General features: G+C 43.9%; 1 protein-coding gene across 1 annotated transcript in view; it reads left to right on the top strand.

Moving 5' to 3' along the window:
• The window catches only part of si:ch73-61d6.3 (occludin), a 40397-nt gene that overhangs the window by 16791 nt on the left and 1106 nt on the right, over positions 1 to 22500 (top strand). Inside the window, exons 5-9 of the mRNA XM_063200506.1 lie at positions 7658 to 7821; positions 12494 to 12715; positions 18881 to 19052; positions 20377 to 20418; positions 22237 to 22500. The exon at positions 22237 to 22500 is cut by the window's right edge and continues 1106 nt beyond it. Coding sequence (XP_063056576.1) covers positions 7658 to 7821; positions 12494 to 12715; positions 18881 to 19052; positions 20377 to 20418; positions 22237 to 22338 — 702 coding nt within the window. The 3' untranslated portion in view covers positions 22339 to 22500. The remainder of the gene's footprint in view (positions 1 to 7657; positions 7822 to 12493; positions 12716 to 18880; positions 19053 to 20376; positions 20419 to 22236) is intronic.

Genomic DNA, 22500 nt, shown 5'->3' on the forward strand with positions numbered 1-22500 from the left:
TGACGGACGTGTGCTGGACAGTCTGCCACTACTGATTAGAGAGAGTACAACACACTTTTATATTACTTACTGTTGTTGGTCATAGTCCGAACTACACAGCAGATATGCAGTGTCAATTCAACACTTAGAGACTACTCTAGAACCAAAGACACTCTAGAATCACTCTGGAGTCTAAGTGTTGAATTTGCTCTCTAAATTAATTAACCCATTTTGTCCTGGGTCATATGTCCAGCGACATATATGCTGCATTCGGGGTCTTGAGATTTGAGCTATTTTATTAAAAATTTGGATATGTCAGAGTTGAATGAACACATTCTAATGCATAATGAGGGCCCTAGCTTTTAAATGCAACTCATTTCATGTTTGTATGTGCTTCAGAGTCTGAGATATTTAGATTTTAATAGGCAGAGGGCACCTTTTCCCAAAAAGGGCTTAGGCTAAAATGGGTTAAAATACTGAATTTTTACGGCAGTTTCTGTTCAGCAGGGTTGGTTGTCGAAGTCTGTTTTTTGTGCTTTCCTCTCTCCTTTGTTGTTGAACTATATGGAAATGAAAGAGGTGTGTAGGAGGTTGGTTACATTGTATCTTTGGTGGATTGATTGTTAACTGTGAATGGTCAACCATGGTATGCAGTGGGATATCCTCACTCGTACCGTGCGTAGGTGTCAAAAGGAAAAGTAGAAGTAAATACATGGTGTAAACAACACCAGTACAAGACATCACATTGTTACTTGCGTGTTACACCAGTTATTCCATTGGATCTACTGATGTAAATAGACTGTGCTGTTACTGTAACTGAAAACTAAACATAACTAATTTGATCCAAACAGTTCAGAGTCAGCTGATCGTAAGGCAGGAAGTGTAGTATCCCATAACTGTAGGTCAGTTACTCTGTGATTGGCTGTAAAAATATCAAAAAGACTCATAAAGACTTTTGATTGGTAAAAATATCAAGTAGAATCATAGAGCCTTCAGACTGCTCCAAACTAGCGCACCATTGGCTGAGAAACTGTGCGTCATTCCGACTCACTTTGCAGTCTTGGATACATAATAGCAATTGTCTGTTTAGGGAAGGACAGGAAAGCCGAAAGACACAGATAGCAGAGTGTGTAAACTAGCACTGACAGAAAGGTCTTCACTTTTCCTGCATGCGGCTTTAGCTGGCTTGGTTCAAGAGGAACTGGTGGGAACAAGGTCCACTCCTAGATCCTCCCTGACTCTATTGATCAATGCAATGCACACATACACGTACACATAGATATTGGCACACATACTTACACATTCACCCAGTGTAAGCAGCTGGACATCTTTTGAACACACAAACATGCACATGTACGCACGCACGCATGAATGAACCAATGCACATACACACACGCATGCACGCACGCACACGCTCACACACACACGCATGCGCGCACACACACACACGCACACGCACACGCACACGCACACGCACACACACACACACACACACACACACACACACACACACACACACACACACACACACACACACACACACACACACACACACACACACATTCTTTTCCCCTTCCCCAGTCTCAGCCTCTCATACTCTGCTCAGTAGCCACAGAGAGGGGCATTGTTGGAATTCCAGGATGGCTTGCACCCTTCAAAGCTCTCTCTACCTCTTTCTCTCTCTCTCTCTCTCTCTCTCTCTCTCTCTCTCTCTCTCTCTCTCTCTCTCTCTCTCTCTCTCTCTCTCTCTCTCTATCTATCTCTCTCTCTCTCCCTCTCTCTCTCTAGCTCATAACAGAGTAACCCCCACCCCAATACACATACACATACAATATATGCTTGCTCTCTTCAAAGGTGACTTTTCCCCCCTGCAGCTGGAAGGGAAGGGAAGGGAAGCGTGCCTTGACCCACCCCACCCCCCTTCCACACCCCCCACCCCACCCCGGCCATTATTGTTCCTCCTGCTCCCTCCTGCTGCTCCATACATACACACATACGTATGTAACACATCTGTGCACACAACATGGCAGCCAAGGGGTTTAGTAGCAGCAGCAGCAGCAGCAGCAGCAGCAGTAGTAGCCTGTGACTTGTAGTGGCAACAGTAGTGCATGTATTGTCTATGTTTTTAATGTGTGTGTGTTTTTAGCTCCCTGCCCAGGGACCACAGATGTAAACTAGCCTCTAGCTAACTCTGGTACTAGATTATGTCTTGTACACAGTCCCCACAGTCAAATAAGCAATAAACTAAACTAAACTGGTAGTAGTAGTAGTGTAGTATAGCAATGGGAATGAGTTCAGTAGAGGTGGAGCACAGTTCAGAGAATGTTAAAGCCCAGCCCTGAATTCCCTGCTGGGCTGCATAACTGTTTACTGCTGTAGGAGGTGGAGTGAGGTATGGAAAGAGGTGGAGTGAGGTATGGTAGGGGGTGGAGTGAGGTATGGAAAGAGGTGGAGTGAGGTATGGAAAGAGGTGGAGTGAGGTATGGTAGGGGGTGGAGTGAGGTATGGTAGGGGGTGGAGTGAGGTATGGAAAGAGGTGGAGTGAGGTATGGAAAGAGGTGGAGTGAGGTATGGAAAGAGGTGGAGTGAGGTATGGTAGGGGGTGGAGTGAGGTATGGTAGGGGGTGGAGTGAGGTATGGAAAGAGGTGGAGTGAGGTATGGTAGGGGGGGGAGTGAGGTATGGTAGGGGGTGGAGTGAGGTATGGAAAGAGGTGGAGTGAGGTATGGAAAGAGGTGGAGTGAGGTATGGTAGGGGGTGGAGTGAGGTATGGAAAGAGGTGGAGTGAGGTATGGAAAGAGGTGGAGTGAGGTATGGAAAGAGGTGGAGTGAGGTATGGTAGGGGGTGGAGTGAGGTATGGAAAGAGGTGGAGTGAGGTATGGAAAGAGGTGGAGTGAGGTATGGTAGGGGGGGGAGTGAGGTATGGTAGGGGGTGGAGTGAGGTATGGAAAGAGGTGGAGTGAGGTATGGAAAGAGGTGGAGTGAGGTATGGTAGGGGGTGGAGTGAGGTATGGAAAGAGGTGGAGTGAGGTATGGTAGGGGGTGGAGTGAGGTATGGTAGGGGGTGGAGTGAGGTATGGTAGGGGGTGGAGTGAGGTATGGTAGGGGGTGGAGTGAGGTATGGAAAGAGGGGGAGTGAGGTATGGTAGGAGGGGGAGTGAGGTATGGAAAGAGGTGGAGTGAGGTATGGTAGGGGGTGGAGTGAGGTATGGAAAGAGGTGGAGTGAGGTATGGTAGGGGGTGGAGTGAGGTATGGAAAGAGGTGGAGTGAGGTATGGAAAGAGGTGGAGTGAGGTATGGAAAGAGGTGGAGTGAGGTATGGAAAGAGGTGGAGTGAGGTATGGAAAGAGGGGGAGTGAGGTATGGTAGGAGGGGGAGTGAGGTATGGAAAGAGGTGGAGTGAGGTATGGTAGGGGGTGGAGTGGGGTATGGTAGGAGGTGGAGTGAGGTATGGTAGGGGGTGGAGTGAGGTATGGTAGGGGGTGGAGTGAGGTATGGTAGGGGGTGGAGTGAGGTATGGTAGGGGGTGGAGTGAGGTATGGTAGGGGGTGGAGTGAGGTATGGTAGGGGGTGGAGTGAGGTATGGTAGGGGCAGCTCAACTGACTAGACTAAGAAACTAATTTCTGCCTTCAGTATTTCTATGGCCTGAGCACTCAACACAGATTACTGTAGCCCCATAATGCACACCGTTACACCAGGGAAACCCTTTAATAGTCATTGAAAAGACGTAACTACTACTATAGTACCACAACATCACACAGGGCATTTATATTAGAAATGCATTACGACTTGGTCATTATCATTCTGGTAACAGCAAAGTTATAACAGGGGCTGTGTCTTAACAGGCTAACAAGGAACTCATCTACAGCCATGCTGGTTCAGTGTTGTGACTGAGACACGTACAGTATGTAGGCCAGGGGTGGGGAACCTGTGTTTGCGGCCGTTTGCGGGCCCTTGAGGCCGTTTTATCCGGCCCCCGATATAATTTTAATGTTATTGAGCTTCACATAAAATATGACATATTTTGTAAAGGTATCTTAGAAAATGCGTTTGCAGTACAATTAAGTTATATTCAGGAAACCTAGAGAAGGTGGTGTTTGTTTAAAAGGTGGCTGCCTTCAATATAGGCCTAAAGCGAAGGGGAAAATCCTGGTTTGCGTTCATCATACGGACCTCGGAGGACTTTTACGGCCCTCGGATTAATTTGAAGTGGCCCTTCGAATGAAAAAGGTTCCCCACCCCTGATGTTGGCTAAGTACTTTTACTTGCTCTCTGCACCTGGACTATGGATAGTAGCTGGAAGACCCCAGCTTGACAAAATAAAAGTCATCTGTGCTCCTCTTCTTATCTTATCTTTTACAGTGAATAGTGCTTGCTGATTGGTATCAGTTGGTTCAAATGAGATGGTGGGGAAGGGCCAGGGATGTCTGTATCTGGTGGGTTGAATTTGAAATGGAAATGTATCCACTATTTTGGCGAGCAATGGTGGGGTGGCGTCCGCGCCAATGTATTTCTGAGCGTTTTGCTCACTGCGTAATTCCAAGAACAGTATGATGAAAAGGAAGAAAGGAGTCGCACACACAGGGGCTGAATGCTTGTGTGCCACTCCTTTCTTCCTTTTCGTCCACTATTTGGAAGCCATAGGGTTATCAATGTTATTACACTGTAGTTTTATGGGAAGGGGAATACAACAATGTATAAGCAGAGAGCTGAGCTGACCCACATTTTAGATGTGCAATTGGTGTTACGTAAACACTCGGAGAAGGAGAGCCGAGAAAGTAGTGTAGTGGCACTTGTGTCATAACAATAGCCTGTGTTCTCCAACCCAAAGACCCCACCAGCACAGATGTCCCATCCACCAAGATGACGTGATAGGCGCCCATTGTGTGTGTGTGTGTGTGTGTGTGTGTGTGTGTGTGTGTGTGTGTGTGTGTGTGTGTGTGTGTGTGTGTGTGTGTGTGTGTGTGTGTGTGTGTGTGTGTGTGTGTGTGTGTGTGTGTGTGTCATTCCCTCTCTTCTTGGCCAGTGTGTGTGTGTCTGCGTGTGCTTGTGTGTGTGTGTGTGTGTGTGTGTGTGTATGTGTGTGCGTGTGCGTGTGTGTGTGTGTGTGTGTGTGTGTGTGTGTGTGTGTGTGTGTGTGTGTGTGTGTCTGAGTGTGTCCATGTCTGCGTGTCCTGAGCCGGTGTGACCCCCCATGGTCCCGAATAGTGACCCCCTCTCTTACATCTCCGTCCCCCTGCTGGCTTGTTCCGGAAGAGCGTGAATACAGCGTCGACATTTCCTTGTTTTCTCAATCAGCCTGCTCTTCCTGTGTGCTGCAGAGGAAGGGAACTGACTTGAACAAATAAAGTTGGCGCTCAAGACAATGCTCTTGGCCAGGTTACGGTAGCTAGCTAGTAATAGCCCATCTGGAGGGGAATCGGAGTTATGGCCGAGTGTGCGGTTGGCTTCTGCAAGGGAATTCAAGAGTACTTCTAAGACGGCTTGAACATTTCCTTGATACTTGAAAGCCATTTTAAAGATGTATGTTGTAAAGTATGTTGCCCATTCAAAAGTGTGATATTTGTATTTTCACAAGTATTTACATTTAAATATTTATAGGTCTGTTCAAAGTACAGTAAGATTTGCAGCCAAAGATGTCTATGTCTTGTCATTCAAAATAGTGGACATGGAGAAGATCCACTTCCTCCTCATGTATGAAAAGTTGTTCATTTTTCCAAATGATAATGAATACTTAAAACATATTGCTGGTGGGGGTAAAAGTCATTCATCATGAAAAATACACCATTTGTGTATTGGCAGCATAAAATCTGGAAATAAACTACTGAAAACTACATACTCTAACTTGAAAATATTGAAACAGCTAAGAAGGCTTAACCCCTAAACCCAGATTCATTGTTGCTGCTGTCCTATGTTGTCTCTCATTGTTCTGTTGTTCCCCCCTGTATGTCTGTATTGTCTACATGTTTTCTCAAGCGACTTTGAGTATCATGAAAAGCGCAATATAAAACTTATGTATTATTATTATTATTATTATTATTATTATTATTATTATTATTATTATTATTAACCCAGTAAGACACGACACCTGTTATAAATGAGCTGTTACTAGAATGGCAAGACCAAGTTGTGATGTATATTACTAAAGGCCCTACTCTGTCATAGTGGTGTACATAGTATTATGGTTGTTTTTTCAGTGACTATTGTAGCATTCCAATGGTGGAATGGTGTGCGTTAAGGGGCAACCAGGCTGACTTGCCCAGCAATGACTTGTTCCCACCAGTGTTGCCAGATTGGGCGGGTGCCCGCCCAATTGGGCTACTTTGGATGAGCGTCTGCGGGTAAAAATCTGAAAAATTGGCCATTTGGCGTTTTTTTTCAGCCGTTTTGGGCAGAATTTAGCACATTAGCGGTTTTTGAGAAGCTTTTGGGCGGGAATTGGTCAGACACATCTGGCAACACTGGTTCCCACCTCTGCTACCAGCACTCTGCTTCCCGCCGACCGCGCCCTGTCTCGGCTTATTACTGCTTAATTTTTGTCTCTTTCTGTATTTTTGCCATTGAGCCCCTTTTTCTTTTGAAGAGAAATGCCACTGGAATAGCCCTGCCCTCCATTGTCCAGTCAGTGAGGTGTTCTAGAGAGGCAGTCAAGTGTAACGGTTAATCTGAATCACGCTAGCCCCCGACTGACTGCTCGCCCCCGACTGACTGCTAGCCCCCGACTGCTCCCCGTCCAATTTTATGCCTCATCTCTCCTCTGACCTGAGAATCGGGACCACCATACTTTTTCTCTCTCTTGACTCTTGCTCTCTCTCTCTCTCTCTCTCTTGCTCTCTCTCTCTATCTGTGTCTTTGTTTCTTTTTCTATCCCTCTGTGTCTCCTCTCCCGTCCTGTCTCCTCGCTTCTGTTAGTCTGACTCTCTCTTTGTCTGCCTCTCTCTCTCTCATTCTCTCTCTCTCTCTCTCTCTCTCTCTCTCTCTCTCTGCCTTGCGCGCTCTCTCCCCACCTTCCGACTTTCTTTCTTCATCAAAGTCAGTCCATAAACTAGACCGTGCAACAGGTCACGTCTGCAATGGCTGCCAGACAGTTCAGTAGATATGCTATAACAAGTGAACTCTTATCCATCCTGTTGCAACTTGTTTGCATATTGCCTTTCATATACCCGCCTCGCATATAGAATTTTATGTGCTTTCAGATTGTGTGTTGACAGCAGGTGATTTCTCATCGACCGCAATAACGAGAAACTGTTACTAAATATACCTGCTGCTCTCTCAGTGGGCTAATAGAGGGGTTGCATTCCTCAAAGTTATCAGGAAAGCCTTTTTTTTCTGTAACGAAGTTGTGTAATGACCCGTGCCTAATTGAAACTGGTCTAGCGGACATCAAAGATACCCTAGTAGTCAAGTGGTGCAACTTTATTAACCGTGCGTGAATGAGTTTAAGGATATACTATTGTATGTATAATGTGGCATATCCTATCAAATTAGATACATAATACATAAAATGATTTCTTAAAAGGTTATTTTTTGTCTCTTTTCCATTCTGCATCTTTGGAGTATAGAAATTCGGAAGAATTAAGAATGAAAAAAAAACACCTTGATTAGTTTAAGACTTCAGATTCATGTTCTAATGTCTGTCTCTTGTTGTGTGCCGTCTCTCTCTTCATTGTCGACTAGGTGAACAACGTGGCGGACTCTCAGAGCGTGCAGGACGCCCCCACCTTGGTGATTTCGGAGAAAGCTGCACCCCTTCTGACCAGAGCCAACAGTATCACCCCCACCCCCCCAAAAGAAGGCAGCGTCTTCTCAGCAGAGACCTACAACAACACCGCCATGACCGGGTATGTGCACTATGCAGACTTTTATAGAGAGGGCGGGTAGGGGGGGCAGGGATGAGAATGAAAGACAGTCATGGGTTTTGAAATAAATGATGGGGAGAGAGATGGAGGGAGAGAGAGAGAGATGAATTGAGAGAGAGAGAGAGAGAGAGAGAGAGAGAGAGAGAGAGAGAGAGAGAGAGAGAGAGAGAGAGAGAGAGAGAGAGGAGGAGAGAGACAGACAGACAGACAGACAGACAGACATCTATGTTTTCAGTCTCAGTGTTCAAATTATGCAACATAAACATACAGTACTATGGCAATACATAACATTCACCACAGAAACACACACACACATACACGTTAAATCACAGAGATAGAGACAAACAGATAGACACAGACAGACAGACAGCTCAATGTTCAAATTACACAACATAGACGTACTCAACATTCACATAAAAATACACAGGTGCTCGCACACACACACACACACGCACACACACAAACATTTTAAACCAGAGAGGGAGGGGCGGGGGACATTGAGGTAGAAGTGGTGCCTCTAAGCCTTACGTAAGACAAGATGTCCTAAATCCAGGTAAACATGTAATATTGAGTTGTCCTGCTCCTCTTGATGCGGAGGAAATGATTGGACCCCCTGACATAGCCTAAGGTCCACATAGCCTGCATTGCATTACTGCATGCAGTCTGGCCAGACACACTGCTATGGTATTAACCGTCTGGCATTTTCATAGAACAGAATAGAATGGAATGGAATAGAATAGAATAGAATGGAATGGAATAGAATAGAATAGAATAGAATAGGAATAGAATAGAATAGCATAGAATGGAACATAACAGAATAGAATAGAATAGAATAGAATAGAAGAGAAGAGAAGAGAAGAGAAGAGAAGAGAAGAGAAGAGAAGAGAAGAGAAGAGAAGAGAAGATAACTTGCTCATGCTATTTTTTTGTTCAACTTGTCGCTACAGATCAGCAACAACTGCATCACTTCTACACATCATTGAGTCCCTCAGAAATACTCAATGATGCTGAGTAGTATTTTGATAATTCAATCCAACCCAATATAACACAATGTCACTGGCTTCATCAAAGTAAAAGGCGGTCCCATTGAAACTTTATGGTGTGACCCAGTGCTTTCGAGAGCGAGCGAAAGTGGGTAGCCCATTCACCCATTGATGCCTGATGTTGCGTTGCGTAAGCCTGTCACGATATACGATAAGTCAATAAATCGGACGATAACTTTTTACAAGAACGATCACTTTTCTGGTCCCGATAAATAACGATAAGTTATTTGCATGATGTTTTGTTTTCCCTCTCTCCCTTTCTCTACCGTAGCCATAAGACTACTGATGGCGCGTTATAGGCCAACGCAGCGCAATGGCGCTTAAATGTTGGTGTAATTTTAAGTTTCAGTGCAGTTCTGGTTGGAAAAAAGTGCATTGATCTGGCTACTTGCGTCTTTGAAATAGAACGCTGGTGTTCCCGCGCGTCGCTTATAAGCCTCGACAAAGAATCAGCGCTAGAGACTAGGAGCGCAATATTCTTACAGTCTCGGTCAGCGCATCTGCAACGTTCCTCAGAGAGGGGAATGAACAGCTCCAACACGGAGGCAAATGTTCATTTTGAAACATGCGCAGCAACCCAATATCCACGGCGAAGACGTGTTTGTGCAAACATGAAATAGTGGTGCCGTCGCGACAAACTTGCTCTGAGGCTGTTATTTTAAACCTCGCCGAGTTTCCACTGTTATTTCAATGCGCCTCCTACCCCGACGTTCGTTGTCTGTTCTTTTTGTGATTTTCGCTATATTTCTTGTTTATTTAGACCTAACAATATGAGTAGGCAGTCCGCAAGCAATTCATAAAGATAAGATTTGTGGATTTAAATCTGTCAGGAGAATGTGAACGGTTGAGCGCGCTACAGGGGAAACAGGCGTGGCGACTAATAACTCATAAGAATCAATGTATGGGCGTTCATAAAATTGCAACTTCTTCCAGTCGAGGGTATCAGAGAGAGAGAGAGAGAGAGAGAGAGCCGGAACTTGTGCATCTGTTCATGCTCTTTTGCTTTTTGCTGATGTTGAAATGCCTTCAACAGGGCTGATTTGGGTTTTGACTGACAATTAGCCAGTAACAACGTGCATTTGTTTGAAATAAGCTGTCTAAGTAATAGCCTAATTTGTGAATTAACAATACCCCACCAGTAGGTTATTTTACATCACACCATGGATAGGCCTATAAGCCATTCAGTGTGCTTGAGAAAGATAAATAACAGAAAATGTTAAAGAAAGACTATATAACTTACCTTAGACTCTAAATAGGCTTTTTTGTATTTATTATTATTGTGCTCTATGAGGATGCATTTAAAAACATATATAGGCCTATATCCCCCGCCGTGATGCTTTAAAAATGTGAAGGGGTGTAGTCACATTTTTATTGCATTTTTACGTCATTATATTGTTTGACACATTTCTTCTTGGAGCAGGCGTCAATCTTAATTATTTAAACCTCTGAGTCTGCTGGCCCAAATGTTACATTCAATGTTTCAAGAAGGAGGCCGCACCTTGCATAGCAGTGTTTTTATTGCACATTATATTGTTTGAAAATGGCGAGAGAGACAATATTATCGATTATCGCAATAATTTCTTGTTATCGTTATCGTCTGGCAAAAAATGTTATCGTGACAGGCCTAGCGTTGCGCAACATTGGCCCTGGCGCCTGGAGCTGCATTACGCAACATTCAGGCTCATGAGATTTGAGACAACTTTATTAAAAATCTCTGTTTGTTTGAGATGAATGAACACATTCTAATGAAAGATGAGGGTCTTACCATTTAAATGCAACGTAGTGCATATTTTTTTATGTGCTTCAGAAGCTGAGATGTTTAGGTTTTTATAGGCTGAGGGCAGCTTTTCTTAAAAAGGGCTCAGGCATTCAGCACCCTTTTTTACAGGTGCCTTAGGCGTCAATGGGTTAAGGCACACTGTTCCACCAGTGGAACGCTGTTGTACTATAAAAATCTTAACTGTCGTACAGTAGCACTACACCACTATTGCATACTAGCACAGGGGCCTTTAGTAATAGCTTATGACTTGGGAGTTGGTCTTTGCCATTCTGGTAACAGCTAATTTATAACAGGGCCCATGCCTGACTGGGTTAAAATCCCATTCATTTCATTTATTTAATGTATTGTTTATTTAGCAGGGACAGTGCACAATATACAATTGAGCCAGATCATAGCCACAAGGCAAATTTTCTTGGTGTTAAGCTAAAAAATAGGATTAAAATGAAGCTTGAATCGGTGAAACCCTCACTACAAAAGCAGTAGATTATGAAGTGTGAGTGTAATGGACTGTAGTCTATTGGTCTGCTTATTTAAAAAATGTGATGAAATACTCTGTGAACTCAAGTGTTTCCTGTTGCTTTGGCTTTGAGTTCCGCCCCAGTGTTTACTGATCCTGCCAGCCAGCTCTGTGACTCACTAGGTCACTCACTAATACAAGGAGAGCATTGGCACTGCCCTCACCATTCGATTCGATGACGATTCGGGAGGTAGCGATTCGATTCGATTCTATGCGATTCGATCCGATCCAATTCAATTCTACAATGCATTGCAATGCATTACATTTCTACTGAAAGCAAAGCAAATGTTTCATCAGTCATGATGAGGCAATACAAGTAGTCAGATACTGCGCAACAATTTATTGGCTGTCTTCTGTATCAGTCTTTATCAGTCTTGCAATGCTTTGAAGTGCTTTTCTTTAATTTAACATTCATTTGCTCCCGAAATATCCACGGAAGTAATTGAAACTTAAAAAAAATTGCTGCATCGATTCTGGGACTTTCCGGATTGAATCTTTTATTCTGCTTATTTTAAAAAATGTAATGAAATACTCTGTGTGAACTCAAGTGTTTCCTGGTATTTTGGCTTTGAGTTCCGCCTCAGTGTTTACAGATTCTGGCAGCCCGCGCTGTGACTCTCTAAGGTCACTGACTACTATAAGGAGAGCAGGCAAACCCCTTTCTCAGTAAAAAGTGTTTTTTACTATGAAGGTGAAACTGACCAACTATATTACTCACTCACCTGTCAAGAGGTACACTGATCTCTTTGTGTAAAGGAAAGAAACATTAACAGAAAAAACAGATAGCACACTATATGCAGTATTACTGTATTACTGTATTACTGTAAGCAGCACTGCAAGTGGGTTGAAGTGCAGGGTGTCAAGGAAATGTTGATTGTGTTCTTTAGAGGTTTTGTCTGAGCCCCTGGGATTGTATGCTTTTTGTTTAACATAGAAGAGTGAAGATGACGGCAGCAAATTAGTGTCAGAGAGAGATGGGAGGATTCGAAACGACCTCGTGTCAGAATCCAGCCTGGGTCTCCAACGCAACAGTCCCTAAGCTGTTTGAGCAACAGGAAGCCGAGACAGCTGTAGATTGGGAGAATGATCCTGTAAAATGTAAAAAAAAATACCAGTGTATATATAACTCTTACAGAGTTGAAATTAACGCCATTCATATAACAATTGTCCCATTCAAAAATAGTGTTAATTTCACTCTTTGGTCAGTTTAACAATTTCAGAGTTAACTCTACTCAATATTGTGTGAGATCTGCAGAGTTAAAATTACACTGGCCACCTGCAGAACTTGACAATGATTTTTACCTGTTTCCTCAGGTCATTGGAGCGCTCCCCGAGTCGTCCCTCGGCCTCGGAGGTGCTGTCGTACGGCGGGGAGGTGAGCTCCAGTCCCTCGGAGGAGACTGGCCGCGTGCGCAAGCCGTCGGCTAGCCGGGCCAGGCGGGCGCGCGGGAACACCTTCGAGGAGTCGAACTACGACACCGAGTACACCACGGGAGGAGAGACCAATGCGGACAACTACAAGGAGATGTGGGAAAGGTGAGCAGCAGTGGGACACCTAATGGTTAGGCAGGTGGCCTTAAGATCAGAGGGTTGCAGGTTTGAATCCCACTCTGATGACCAGTGGGAGAGGTGAGAAGCAGTGGGACACCTAATGGTTAGGCAGGTGGTCTTAAAGTGATACCGTCCCATTTTTGGAAATAAGCTCATATTGCACATCCCCTTGAGTTAAATAATAGGGTTTTACCGTTCTCCTGTACTTTCAACCGTTCTCTGGGTATGGCAGTGCAAATTTTACCTCCAAGCTAGCAGTTAACATCTGTGGGAGAGTTGTGGCCTAATGGTTAGGCAGGTTAGGTCTTAAGATCAGAGGGTTGCAGGTTCGAATCCCACTCTGATGACCTGTGGGAGAGGTGAGCAGCCGTGGGACAGCTGTGGCCTAATGGTTTGGTGGATGAGGTGGTCTTAAGAGCAGAGGGTTGCAGGTTCGAATCCCACTCTTACCTCTCCCTCCACCTCCACCCTTGAAGTGCCCTTGAGCAAAGCACCTAGCTCCACATTGCTCCAGGGACTGTAACCAATACCCTGTAAAGGTAACAACTGTAAGTCGCTTTGGATAAAAGCGTCAGCTAAGTGTAATGTGATGTAGTAATGTAATGTGAGGAGTAGAGATTTGGCTCTTTGACGGAATATGGCTCTAATTGGCGAGTTCCTTTCAAAAAGAGGCGTTAAAAAAAGCTAATTTGGCTCTTTTTAAATTTGTATTCAGCGTTAAGAAGATTTTAGATTTAAAAAGCCATCTCTGGCCAATTCCAAACAACGACTGATTGACGTTGTTCTAACTTGTTACTGAAATGCATACAATTGTTTTTTTTTTACATGTTTACATTTTTCATGTTTGTTTGCATATGTGAATTATGTGGTTAGTGAGGGTGGCCTGGTGTGATTTCAGCTTGTTTGGGAGTCAGTGAGCTTTTTTGAAGGTCATTCGTATCAACAGTAGGAGTTGACCTTGCACTCAGAAGGTTCTGTGCGTAATCTTTTCAGGCATGCAATTCCACATGGTCTTGTAATTTCCGACAAAAAAAGGATTTGGGCCAAGGGATAGTGTGTGTGTGTGTGTGTGTGCGTGTGTGTGTGTATGTGTGTGTGTGCATGTGTGTGTGTGTGCATGTGTGTGCATGATATTGTGCATCTGTGGTTCACTCTCCAACACAGTGTTGCATTCGTCTCCGTGCATAATGGAGCGTAGAGAGTGCTGACCAATGCTATGCAGTGGGCTGATTTTCTTATGAATCTGGCAACGTGCCCAAGGCCCTCTAACCCACTAACGAGGCAGAGTTTTAAGCTGTTGTTGATGCCTTGTGCTACTTAGGTTGTGTGTGTGTGTGTGTGTGTGTGTGTGTGTGTGTGTGTGTGTGTGTGTGTGTGTGTGTGTGTGTGTGTGTGTGTGTGTGTGTGTGTGTGTGTGTGTGTGTGTGTGTGTGTGTGTGTGTGCAAGGCCGCTGACAGCTTTTGCAGAGCCCGGGACAAATTCATCTGAAAGGGCCCCCCATCTAATGCATACAATGTGATGAGGACCAATTTTGGGCCCCCTCTTCCTGGGCCGGGGACAACAGACCCCTTTGCCCCTCCTCTCGGCTTCCCTGTGTGTGTGTGTGTGTGTGTGTGTGTGTGTGTGTGTGTGTGTGTGTGTGTGTGTGTGTGTGTGTGTGTGTGTGTGTGTGTGTGTGTGTGTGTGTGTGTGTGGTGTGAGTAGGATTATGCTGTTATAAGCTTTCGTTACTTTTCCACCCTTATTCCAGACGGGGAGAGACTATGAAAACAAAGTTAACACTGCTCTAGAAAATTGTGTTTTGTGTTTTGTGTTTCGGTGTTTATATGGGTCAAGCTGCCTTGGTTCCACCACGTGACCACACAAGGAATCATTAACCATTATAATACTTCTCTCTGGGCACTGTTTTATTTTTGTGGTGTTTTGTGGGAATGTGTTTGTTTGTTTGTAACAGAACAAACACGCTGTTGACAGATTTTGTAGGGAACTATTATGTGACGGCCCAGGGTTTATTGACTCAAGCTACCAGACATTCCTTTTGCTAGCGACAGTTAGCAAACATACAGCCCTCTATGGAGTTGCCAGATTGGGCCTGGGCTACTTGGGTTGGCCGTCTGCGGGTAAAAACGGGAAAAAATAGCCATTTGGTGTTGTTTTCTGCCGTTTTATGCCCATAGAAGTCAATGTAATATGTTGGAATTTGGCGGAATTCAGCGCATTTCGGCGGTTTTTGAGAACCTTTTGGGCGGGATTTGATCAGACACATCTGGCAACACTGGCCCTCTACTACATTCCTTGTGGTTCTTATCGTGACACATTCACTCAGAACTTTAAGCATCCAGAATAACATTGTGAGTCAAACTCTACCACTGAAACTCTGACGTACCATACACACAAATCTTGTGATCTTGAAATGGAGGGTACCATACTATATGTATCACTCCGCAGAGGTGTCAAAAGTTAAAGTACAAGTAAATTTGTGGTGTAAGTCAGTGGTTCTTTTTTTCTTAACGCACCCCCTTCCCTGTGCCCAAGACAGGCTGTTCACCCCCAATCCAAACTTCTACACGTGTATATGCACTAAAAAAGTGATTTTAGTGATTAAATATAGCTGCAAGCAGCAATGCGGGGCCAAGCAGAAAGTCCGCCTAAGTCGCCATGGCAACCGAAAGAGCTGAGCAGGCAGACTGTCAGAGACACGCATAGTTATTTTTTACAAGCAGAAATATACCTCGAAATTTGATTTGTGACCTGCTGGTGGCGCTAGCGAGTGAGATGGAGACCTGAAAGGTCTTGTGGGGAGTCATGGGATAGCCAAGAATGTGTGTGACGATTCCCAAAAGATTCTGACTATGGGTTGCTGAGATATGAGCTCACTTCCTGTTTGGCGTCTGTGTGGAGGATTTTGATTGGCTGTTACGGCCAAACGGTAAAAGCTGTAATAAAATCCTTTTAGGGATCTCTTCACAGTGCTCCAGAGATCATGTGTGTCAAGGTTTGTGAAAATCAGACTAAATTTGAAGGATGAGGAGCCTTTTATTGATTTTCACTAGATCCAAAATGGCGGACATTCTATTATGGCAGTATTACAGTATTACAGTACTACCAGATTAAACATTGAGCATGCGGTTCAAAAGTTACAGGCAGAAATGTAGCTAAAACCTTGACCAGCTGGTGGCGCTAGCGAGTTTGGGCTAGCGACCTGAATTCTTTTTTGGTGGGTCATGGGATGGACAAGAATGACTGTGACAATTTGCAGAAGATGGTGACCATGGATTCCCAAGATATGACTTCACTTCCTGTTTGGCAACTTTTAGGCTGTTTTTGATTGGGTGTCACGGCCAAACGATAAAAGATATAAACAATTGAGGGCACAAGTTTTGTGAGGCTCAGTCCAGAGATGCTATATACCAATTTTCAGAACAAAAATTGAAAAATTGAGGGAGGAGACCCATTTTTAGTGATTTTCACAAAATTCAAAATGGCGGACATTCTATAACTGCAGATATGACGTCATAGGGTGCGTTGGATTCGTCTTGGCCCAAGGATTTCAACGGTACCACCAGATTTGAAATGGAGCGTACCGTTCAAAAGTTACGGGCAGAAATGTAGCTAAAACTTTGACCAGCTGGTGGCGCTAGACATTTTGAGCTAGCATCCTGAAATATGTTTTGGTGGGTCATGGCATGGACAAGAATGTCTGTGACAATTTGCAGAAGATTGTGACCATGAGTTTCCAAGATATGACTTCACTTCCTGTTTGGCAATGTTTAGGCTATTTTTGATTGGCTGACGATGATGTCATAGCATGCGTTGGATTCGTCTTGACCCAAGGATTTCAACGGTACCACCAGATTTAAACGTTTCCAAGATATGACTTCACTTCCTGTTTGGCGACTTTTAGGCCGTTTTTGATTGAATGTCACGGCCAAACGATAAAAGATATAAAAGATTGAAGGCATAAGTTTTGTGAGGCTCAGTCCAGAGATGCTATATACCGATTTTCAGAAAAAAATTTTAAAAATTAAGGGAGGAGAAGGGTTTTTATTTTCACAAAATTCAAAATGGCGGGAAAACTATCTAGGCGGAAAATGACGTCATAGGGTGCGTTGGATTCGTCTCAGGCCAAGGATTCCAGGGATACCAAGTTCAAAAGTTACAAGCAGAAATGTACCTGCAACTTTGGCCTGCTGGTGGCGCTAGAGGGTTGGGGCTGGGGACCTATAAATCGCTGTGGGTAATGCTGACACGGTCCTTAAGGCGTGTGCCGATTTTCAGCATTTTCGACCATACGGTTCTATGGGCTGCCATAGACTCCCAGAGGAAAGTAAAATAATAATAAGAAACAGTACAAACACTCTAAGGTGCTAGGCAGCTTCGCTGCTTGGCCCCCTAATTACAATGATTCTTGCTTGAGAAATAAATCAATACCTTAATTTCATTAAATGGGGACCAACATGTGTTTCAATTTGGTTTTGATTTGGTGTAATTATAATGTTCCTTAGCAGAATGTTAGTCGCAACCTCAACACAAACAAAATTCTGTGCACCCCCTGGAATCTCTGGCGCACCGCCAGGGGGTGCCCGCACCCCAGGTTAAGAACCACTGGTGTAAGTACAACACTAGCACCTGATATTACACCGCTGTTACACCATTAACTCCATTGCTACTAATGCGGTAGATAGACTGTGTTGTTACTGGAAAAACACAAAAAAAACTAACAAGAACCCAGCACAAACTGGATTCAACAAGCACAGAGTGAACTGATCGTAAAACAACTACACAGGTCTACTTTTTTACTCAAATAAGTCACCTATGTTGGGAGGAAACTGTGTTTCTTTTCTTAACTTTTTCTTTTTCTTTTGACACCTCTGATACTCACCTCACTACCTCACTACCTCACCTGTTCTTCCCCTCTCCTCATGTCCAATACCTCCTGTAACTCATCTTAACCCTGTTCTCTTCCCCTCTCCTCATGTCCAATACCTCCTGTACCTCATCTTAACCCTGTTCTCTTCCCCTCTCCTCATGTCCAATACCTCCTGTACCTCATCTTATCCCTGTTCTCCTCCCCCATCTCTCCTCATGTCCAATACCTCCTGTACCTCATCTTATCCCTGTTCTCCTCCCCCATCTCTCCTCATGTCCAATACCTCCTGTACCTCATCTTAACCCTGTTCTCTTCCCCTCTCCTCATGTCCAATACCTCCTGTACCTCACCTTAACCCTGTTCTCTTCCCCTCTCCTCATGTCCAATACCTCCTGTACCTCACCTTAACCCTGAGCTCTTCCCCTCTCTCCTCTCCTCTCAGCACGTACCCTGAGATCACGTCCGATGCGCATATTACATAGCTGTTACACCATTTACTCCATTGTAACTAATGCGGTAGATAGACTGTGTTGTAACTGAAAAACACTAAAAATACAAATACACTAAAAAAGAACCCACCAAACTGGTGCAAACTGGTAAGCTGATCGTACAACAAGTACACAGGTTTCATTTTTACTCAGATAAGTTCCCCATTTTGGACCTATGTACCTATTTTTGGACCTATTTTTAAGTAAGGGTTAACGTTCGGCGAGAAGGTCGCTACCGTGGAATAGCAGCACGACAGAGAGAATCTTTAGACCCCGACGCGGAGCGGAGGGGTCTTGTTCTCTCTGAAGTGCTGCTATTCCACAAAGCGACCGACTCGCCGAAACGTTAACCCGCTTATTATATGAATATACTTAAATGATTCACACATGGCGGGGACATTTCTTTATTTAATGTTAAGTTTATTATAATTTTTCATGTCAAAAGATTGTTGCTGCGCAAAACAAAACAGTGCCGTTGTGGAACACCGCTAGGCAACAGGTAGCCTAGACAACAGGTGTTGTCCATCACAGCAGCTGATTAGAGTGACAAAAGACCAGACCCCCTGCGGAGTGATATGAAACATTCGCTTTAGCAGTGAAAAGTCTTGTTGCCATTGACATCGGTCTGATATAGACCAACCCGTACATTATCTCAAATATCAATGGGGAGCCCCATTGAAATGAATGGAGCATTCGACCGATGACGTCACACCATATAATAATTTTACTTAACTGTTCTTTACTGTACTTTTACTAACCCTGTTCTCTTCCCCTCTCCTCTCTCCTTTCAGCATGTACCCTGAGATCACGTCCGATGCGCAGCGGCAGGAGTACAAGCGGGAGTTCGACGCCGACCTGAAGCTCTACAAGAACCTGTGTGCCGAGATGGACGACATCAACGACCAGCTGAACAAGCTGAGCAGAGAGCTGGACACCCTGGATGAAGGCTCAGCCAAGTATCAGGTGAGACACACACATACACACACATATACGCACACACGCAGACACACACATACACACACACACACACACACACACACACACACACACACACACACACACACACACACACACACACACACACACACACACACACACACACACACCCTGGACGAGGGATCAGCCAAGTACCAGGTGAAGCATACACACACGCACGCACGCACACACACGCACACAGACACACACACGCAGGCACACACACGCACACACACACACACATATACACACACACACACACGCACACACACACACACACGCGCGCGCACGCACACACGCACACACACACACCCTAGACGAGGGATCAGCCAAGTACCAGGTGAGGCACACAAACACACACACACGCACACGGACGCACACACACGCACACACGCTAACACACACACACACACACACTCTCTCTCTCACACACACACACACGCACACAAACATTGTCATTGGGGGACATTAGTCTATTCTATTTTTTAATACTGGCAGGCTTATGATGAGGTCAAGGTAGCCAGGCTGTGCCCTCCCAGTGACGCAACAGCTTCAGCGTTGCTACCAGTCAGGTCAAGAGTCAATGCAAGTACTTTCTGAGTTCCCGCAAATACAGGAACTCCTCCCACTTTGTTGGGAAGCAAACAATCATTAGCAAACCAAGGGAGGCCATTTGGGAAATGCTGTTTGGGAAATGTTAATTGTTATGCTCTTGGTCAGACCAAGTCTCGAAGAGATTTGAAAGTCGATGATAATCAGACTAAGGTCAAGGGGGCGTTGGGAGGCTTGAAAATGAAATGAAGCCAATTGGAGCCAATTTGGATTGGAGCCAATTTTGGTCCCCTAGGTAGGGGAAATTCTTTCTCTGCACTTTATCCCATCATTATGACGAGGTCAAGGGGGCGTTGGGAGGCTTATGATAAGGTCAAGGGGGCGTTGGGAGGCTTATGACGAGGTAAACTGCACCACTGCACTGGATTTAAGATAAATTCTCTCAGTGTGTTTTGGACAAGGAACAGTATCGGTTTCACAGTTTTAATCATGAATGCTATTCTTCTTGTTTTTCCATGTCAGAAAAAAATAATTTAAGTAAACGATAGAAGTCCGCAACACTGTTAATGCTCCCAGTGATTTATTGGCACAAATAAATGTGCAAATAAATCTCAGGGAGCATTAACAGTGTTGCGGACTTCTATCATTTACTTCAGTTACTTTATTTTGTCCAGCACCTGTGCCACTGATATGCGTGCATTCTCTACCTTCTAGAAAAAAATAATTTAACATCAAAAACGACTTTGTGTTTCCCTCACAGGGTGTGGCAGAAGAGTACAACCACCTCAAGGACATGAAGAGGGTAAGAGTCCACACCTTGTTATTAATTACCAGTTTTTCATTAAGACATTTACAATCCTTCAGACTGATATACTGATAGCCTGTGATCAATATCTGTTTGTGCTTGTGGATGCATTTTTATGGGGTGTAGTAGTGTGTGTGTGTGTGTGTGTGTGTGTGTGTGTGTGTGTGTGTGTGTGTGTGTGTGTGTGTGTGTGTGTGTGCTTGTGTTTGTGTGTGTGTGTGTGTGTGTGTGTGTGCTTGTGTGTGTGTGTGTGTGTGTGTGTGTGTGTGTGTGTGCGTGGGTGCATGTGTGTGTGTGCATGTGTGTGTGTGCATGTGTGTGTGTGTGTACGCGCGTGTGTCCGTATGTGTGTGCGTGCATAATAACATGTATGCAGCTGTTTATCATTGTCAATTCTCTGAAGATTGTGGTTGGAGATGTTTTGGTTAATAATTATGCCACTTTACGACCTCAATATCATAGCTATCTCAGCAGCACGAGGTTATTGCTCAACTTGGCTGTGTCTGTCTGCCTATCTGATGGGATGTTGTTTTGCATTTATGCACATTACAAACAGTTAATAAAAACTGTTTATATTAGATTAGATTAGATAACTTAATTAGTACCCAAAGGTAGATTTGGTAGTACCCAAAAGTAGATTTGGTATACATAACTCATTGAGAGTTGAAATTAAATCCGTTTCAGATAACATTAAGTCCTGCCCAAAGTAAAGTAATTACCCAAGTAGTCTTCATTTCAGTGTTTGGGTGGAGTTAATTCTACTCAATATTGTGTAAATACTGTATGAGCTGTATAGCTGCGATTGCAATGGTGTAATGGTTAAGCATTTGGACTGTAGATCTCAGGGTTGCAGATTCAACCTCCACCCTACCGATCCCTACCCAATTTTTATCTGGAGTAATAAAAGTTAACTCTGAAATATTAATATCCCATTTTTGGCTGTGACATTATCCATGCCTGATGATTGCAGTTGGCTCGGTGATATTTTAGTCAACAATGATCCACTTTTACAGCCTTGATATATTATCTAGTGTCTCAGTATACTGTTGCTCAACTTAGGGTGTCTGCCTGCATATCTGTTGCTTATGGGACCATTGTTTATATTATCGAGAGTTGACAGGATTGTTATTTATTTTATCGGTATTGTTGACAGGATTATTGATAATATTTTCGGGATTGTTGACAGGGTTGCTGTTTATATTATGGAGATTGACGAGATTATTGTTTATATATTATTGAGATTGTTGACGGGATTATTTTTTATATTATTGAGATTGTTGGATATTGTCGACGTGACTGTTGTTTATATTATCGAGTTTGTTGACGGGATTGTTGCTTATATTATTGAGAATGTTGAAGGTATTGTTGTTTATATTATCTGGATTGTTGAAGGTATTGTTATTTATCAAGTTCAAGTTCAAGTTCAAGTTTATTTAGCCATATCAACACTATAAAATACAGTTGTTAGGAATGTTACTTGGTGTGCTCACACAACAACACAACAAAAGACACTAAACTAGGGTGGGTGAAAGAAAAACATGGGGGTACATAAATAAAGAAACAGGGAATGGCGTACAAAAAACATTGGACGCATTGAAAAGTGCAATGGAATATTTAAAGTGCATTGTATGCACAGAACAATAGTAGCATTGTGCAAAGTAACAAAGGAGGTAGGAAGGCCAGGTAGTGGAGTAGCTGTAAAGTGCTAGTATATTTAAGTATGCATATTTATATGGTATTTTTGGAATTGTTGTTTGTATTTATCCGTGGATTATTTGTATTGACGTGATTGTTGTTGATCCATGTTTTTCCCAGATGCCGGAGTACCAGGCCAAGAAGCAGCAGTGCCGCAAGCTCCGGCAGAAGCTCTTCCTCGTCAAGGGCCGCGTGAAGACCTACGACAGGAGTCACCCCTGAGAAGAGAAACACGCTCCCGTCCTCTCCCTCCTCCTCTTCCTCCGCATCACCTCGCTCGCCGTCACTGAGATTTTACACAAAGAAAGAAATCCAACACTCCTCTCGCTACTCTGGATCTTTTTTTAAGACTTAAAAAAGCGAAAACAAACTTTGCCACACAAA

The sequence above is a fragment of the Engraulis encrasicolus genome, chromosome 6 (genome assembly GCF_034702125.1).
Source record: "Engraulis encrasicolus isolate BLACKSEA-1 chromosome 6, IST_EnEncr_1.0, whole genome shotgun sequence".
Taxonomy (NCBI): Eukaryota; Metazoa; Chordata; class Actinopteri; order Clupeiformes; family Engraulidae; genus Engraulis; species Engraulis encrasicolus.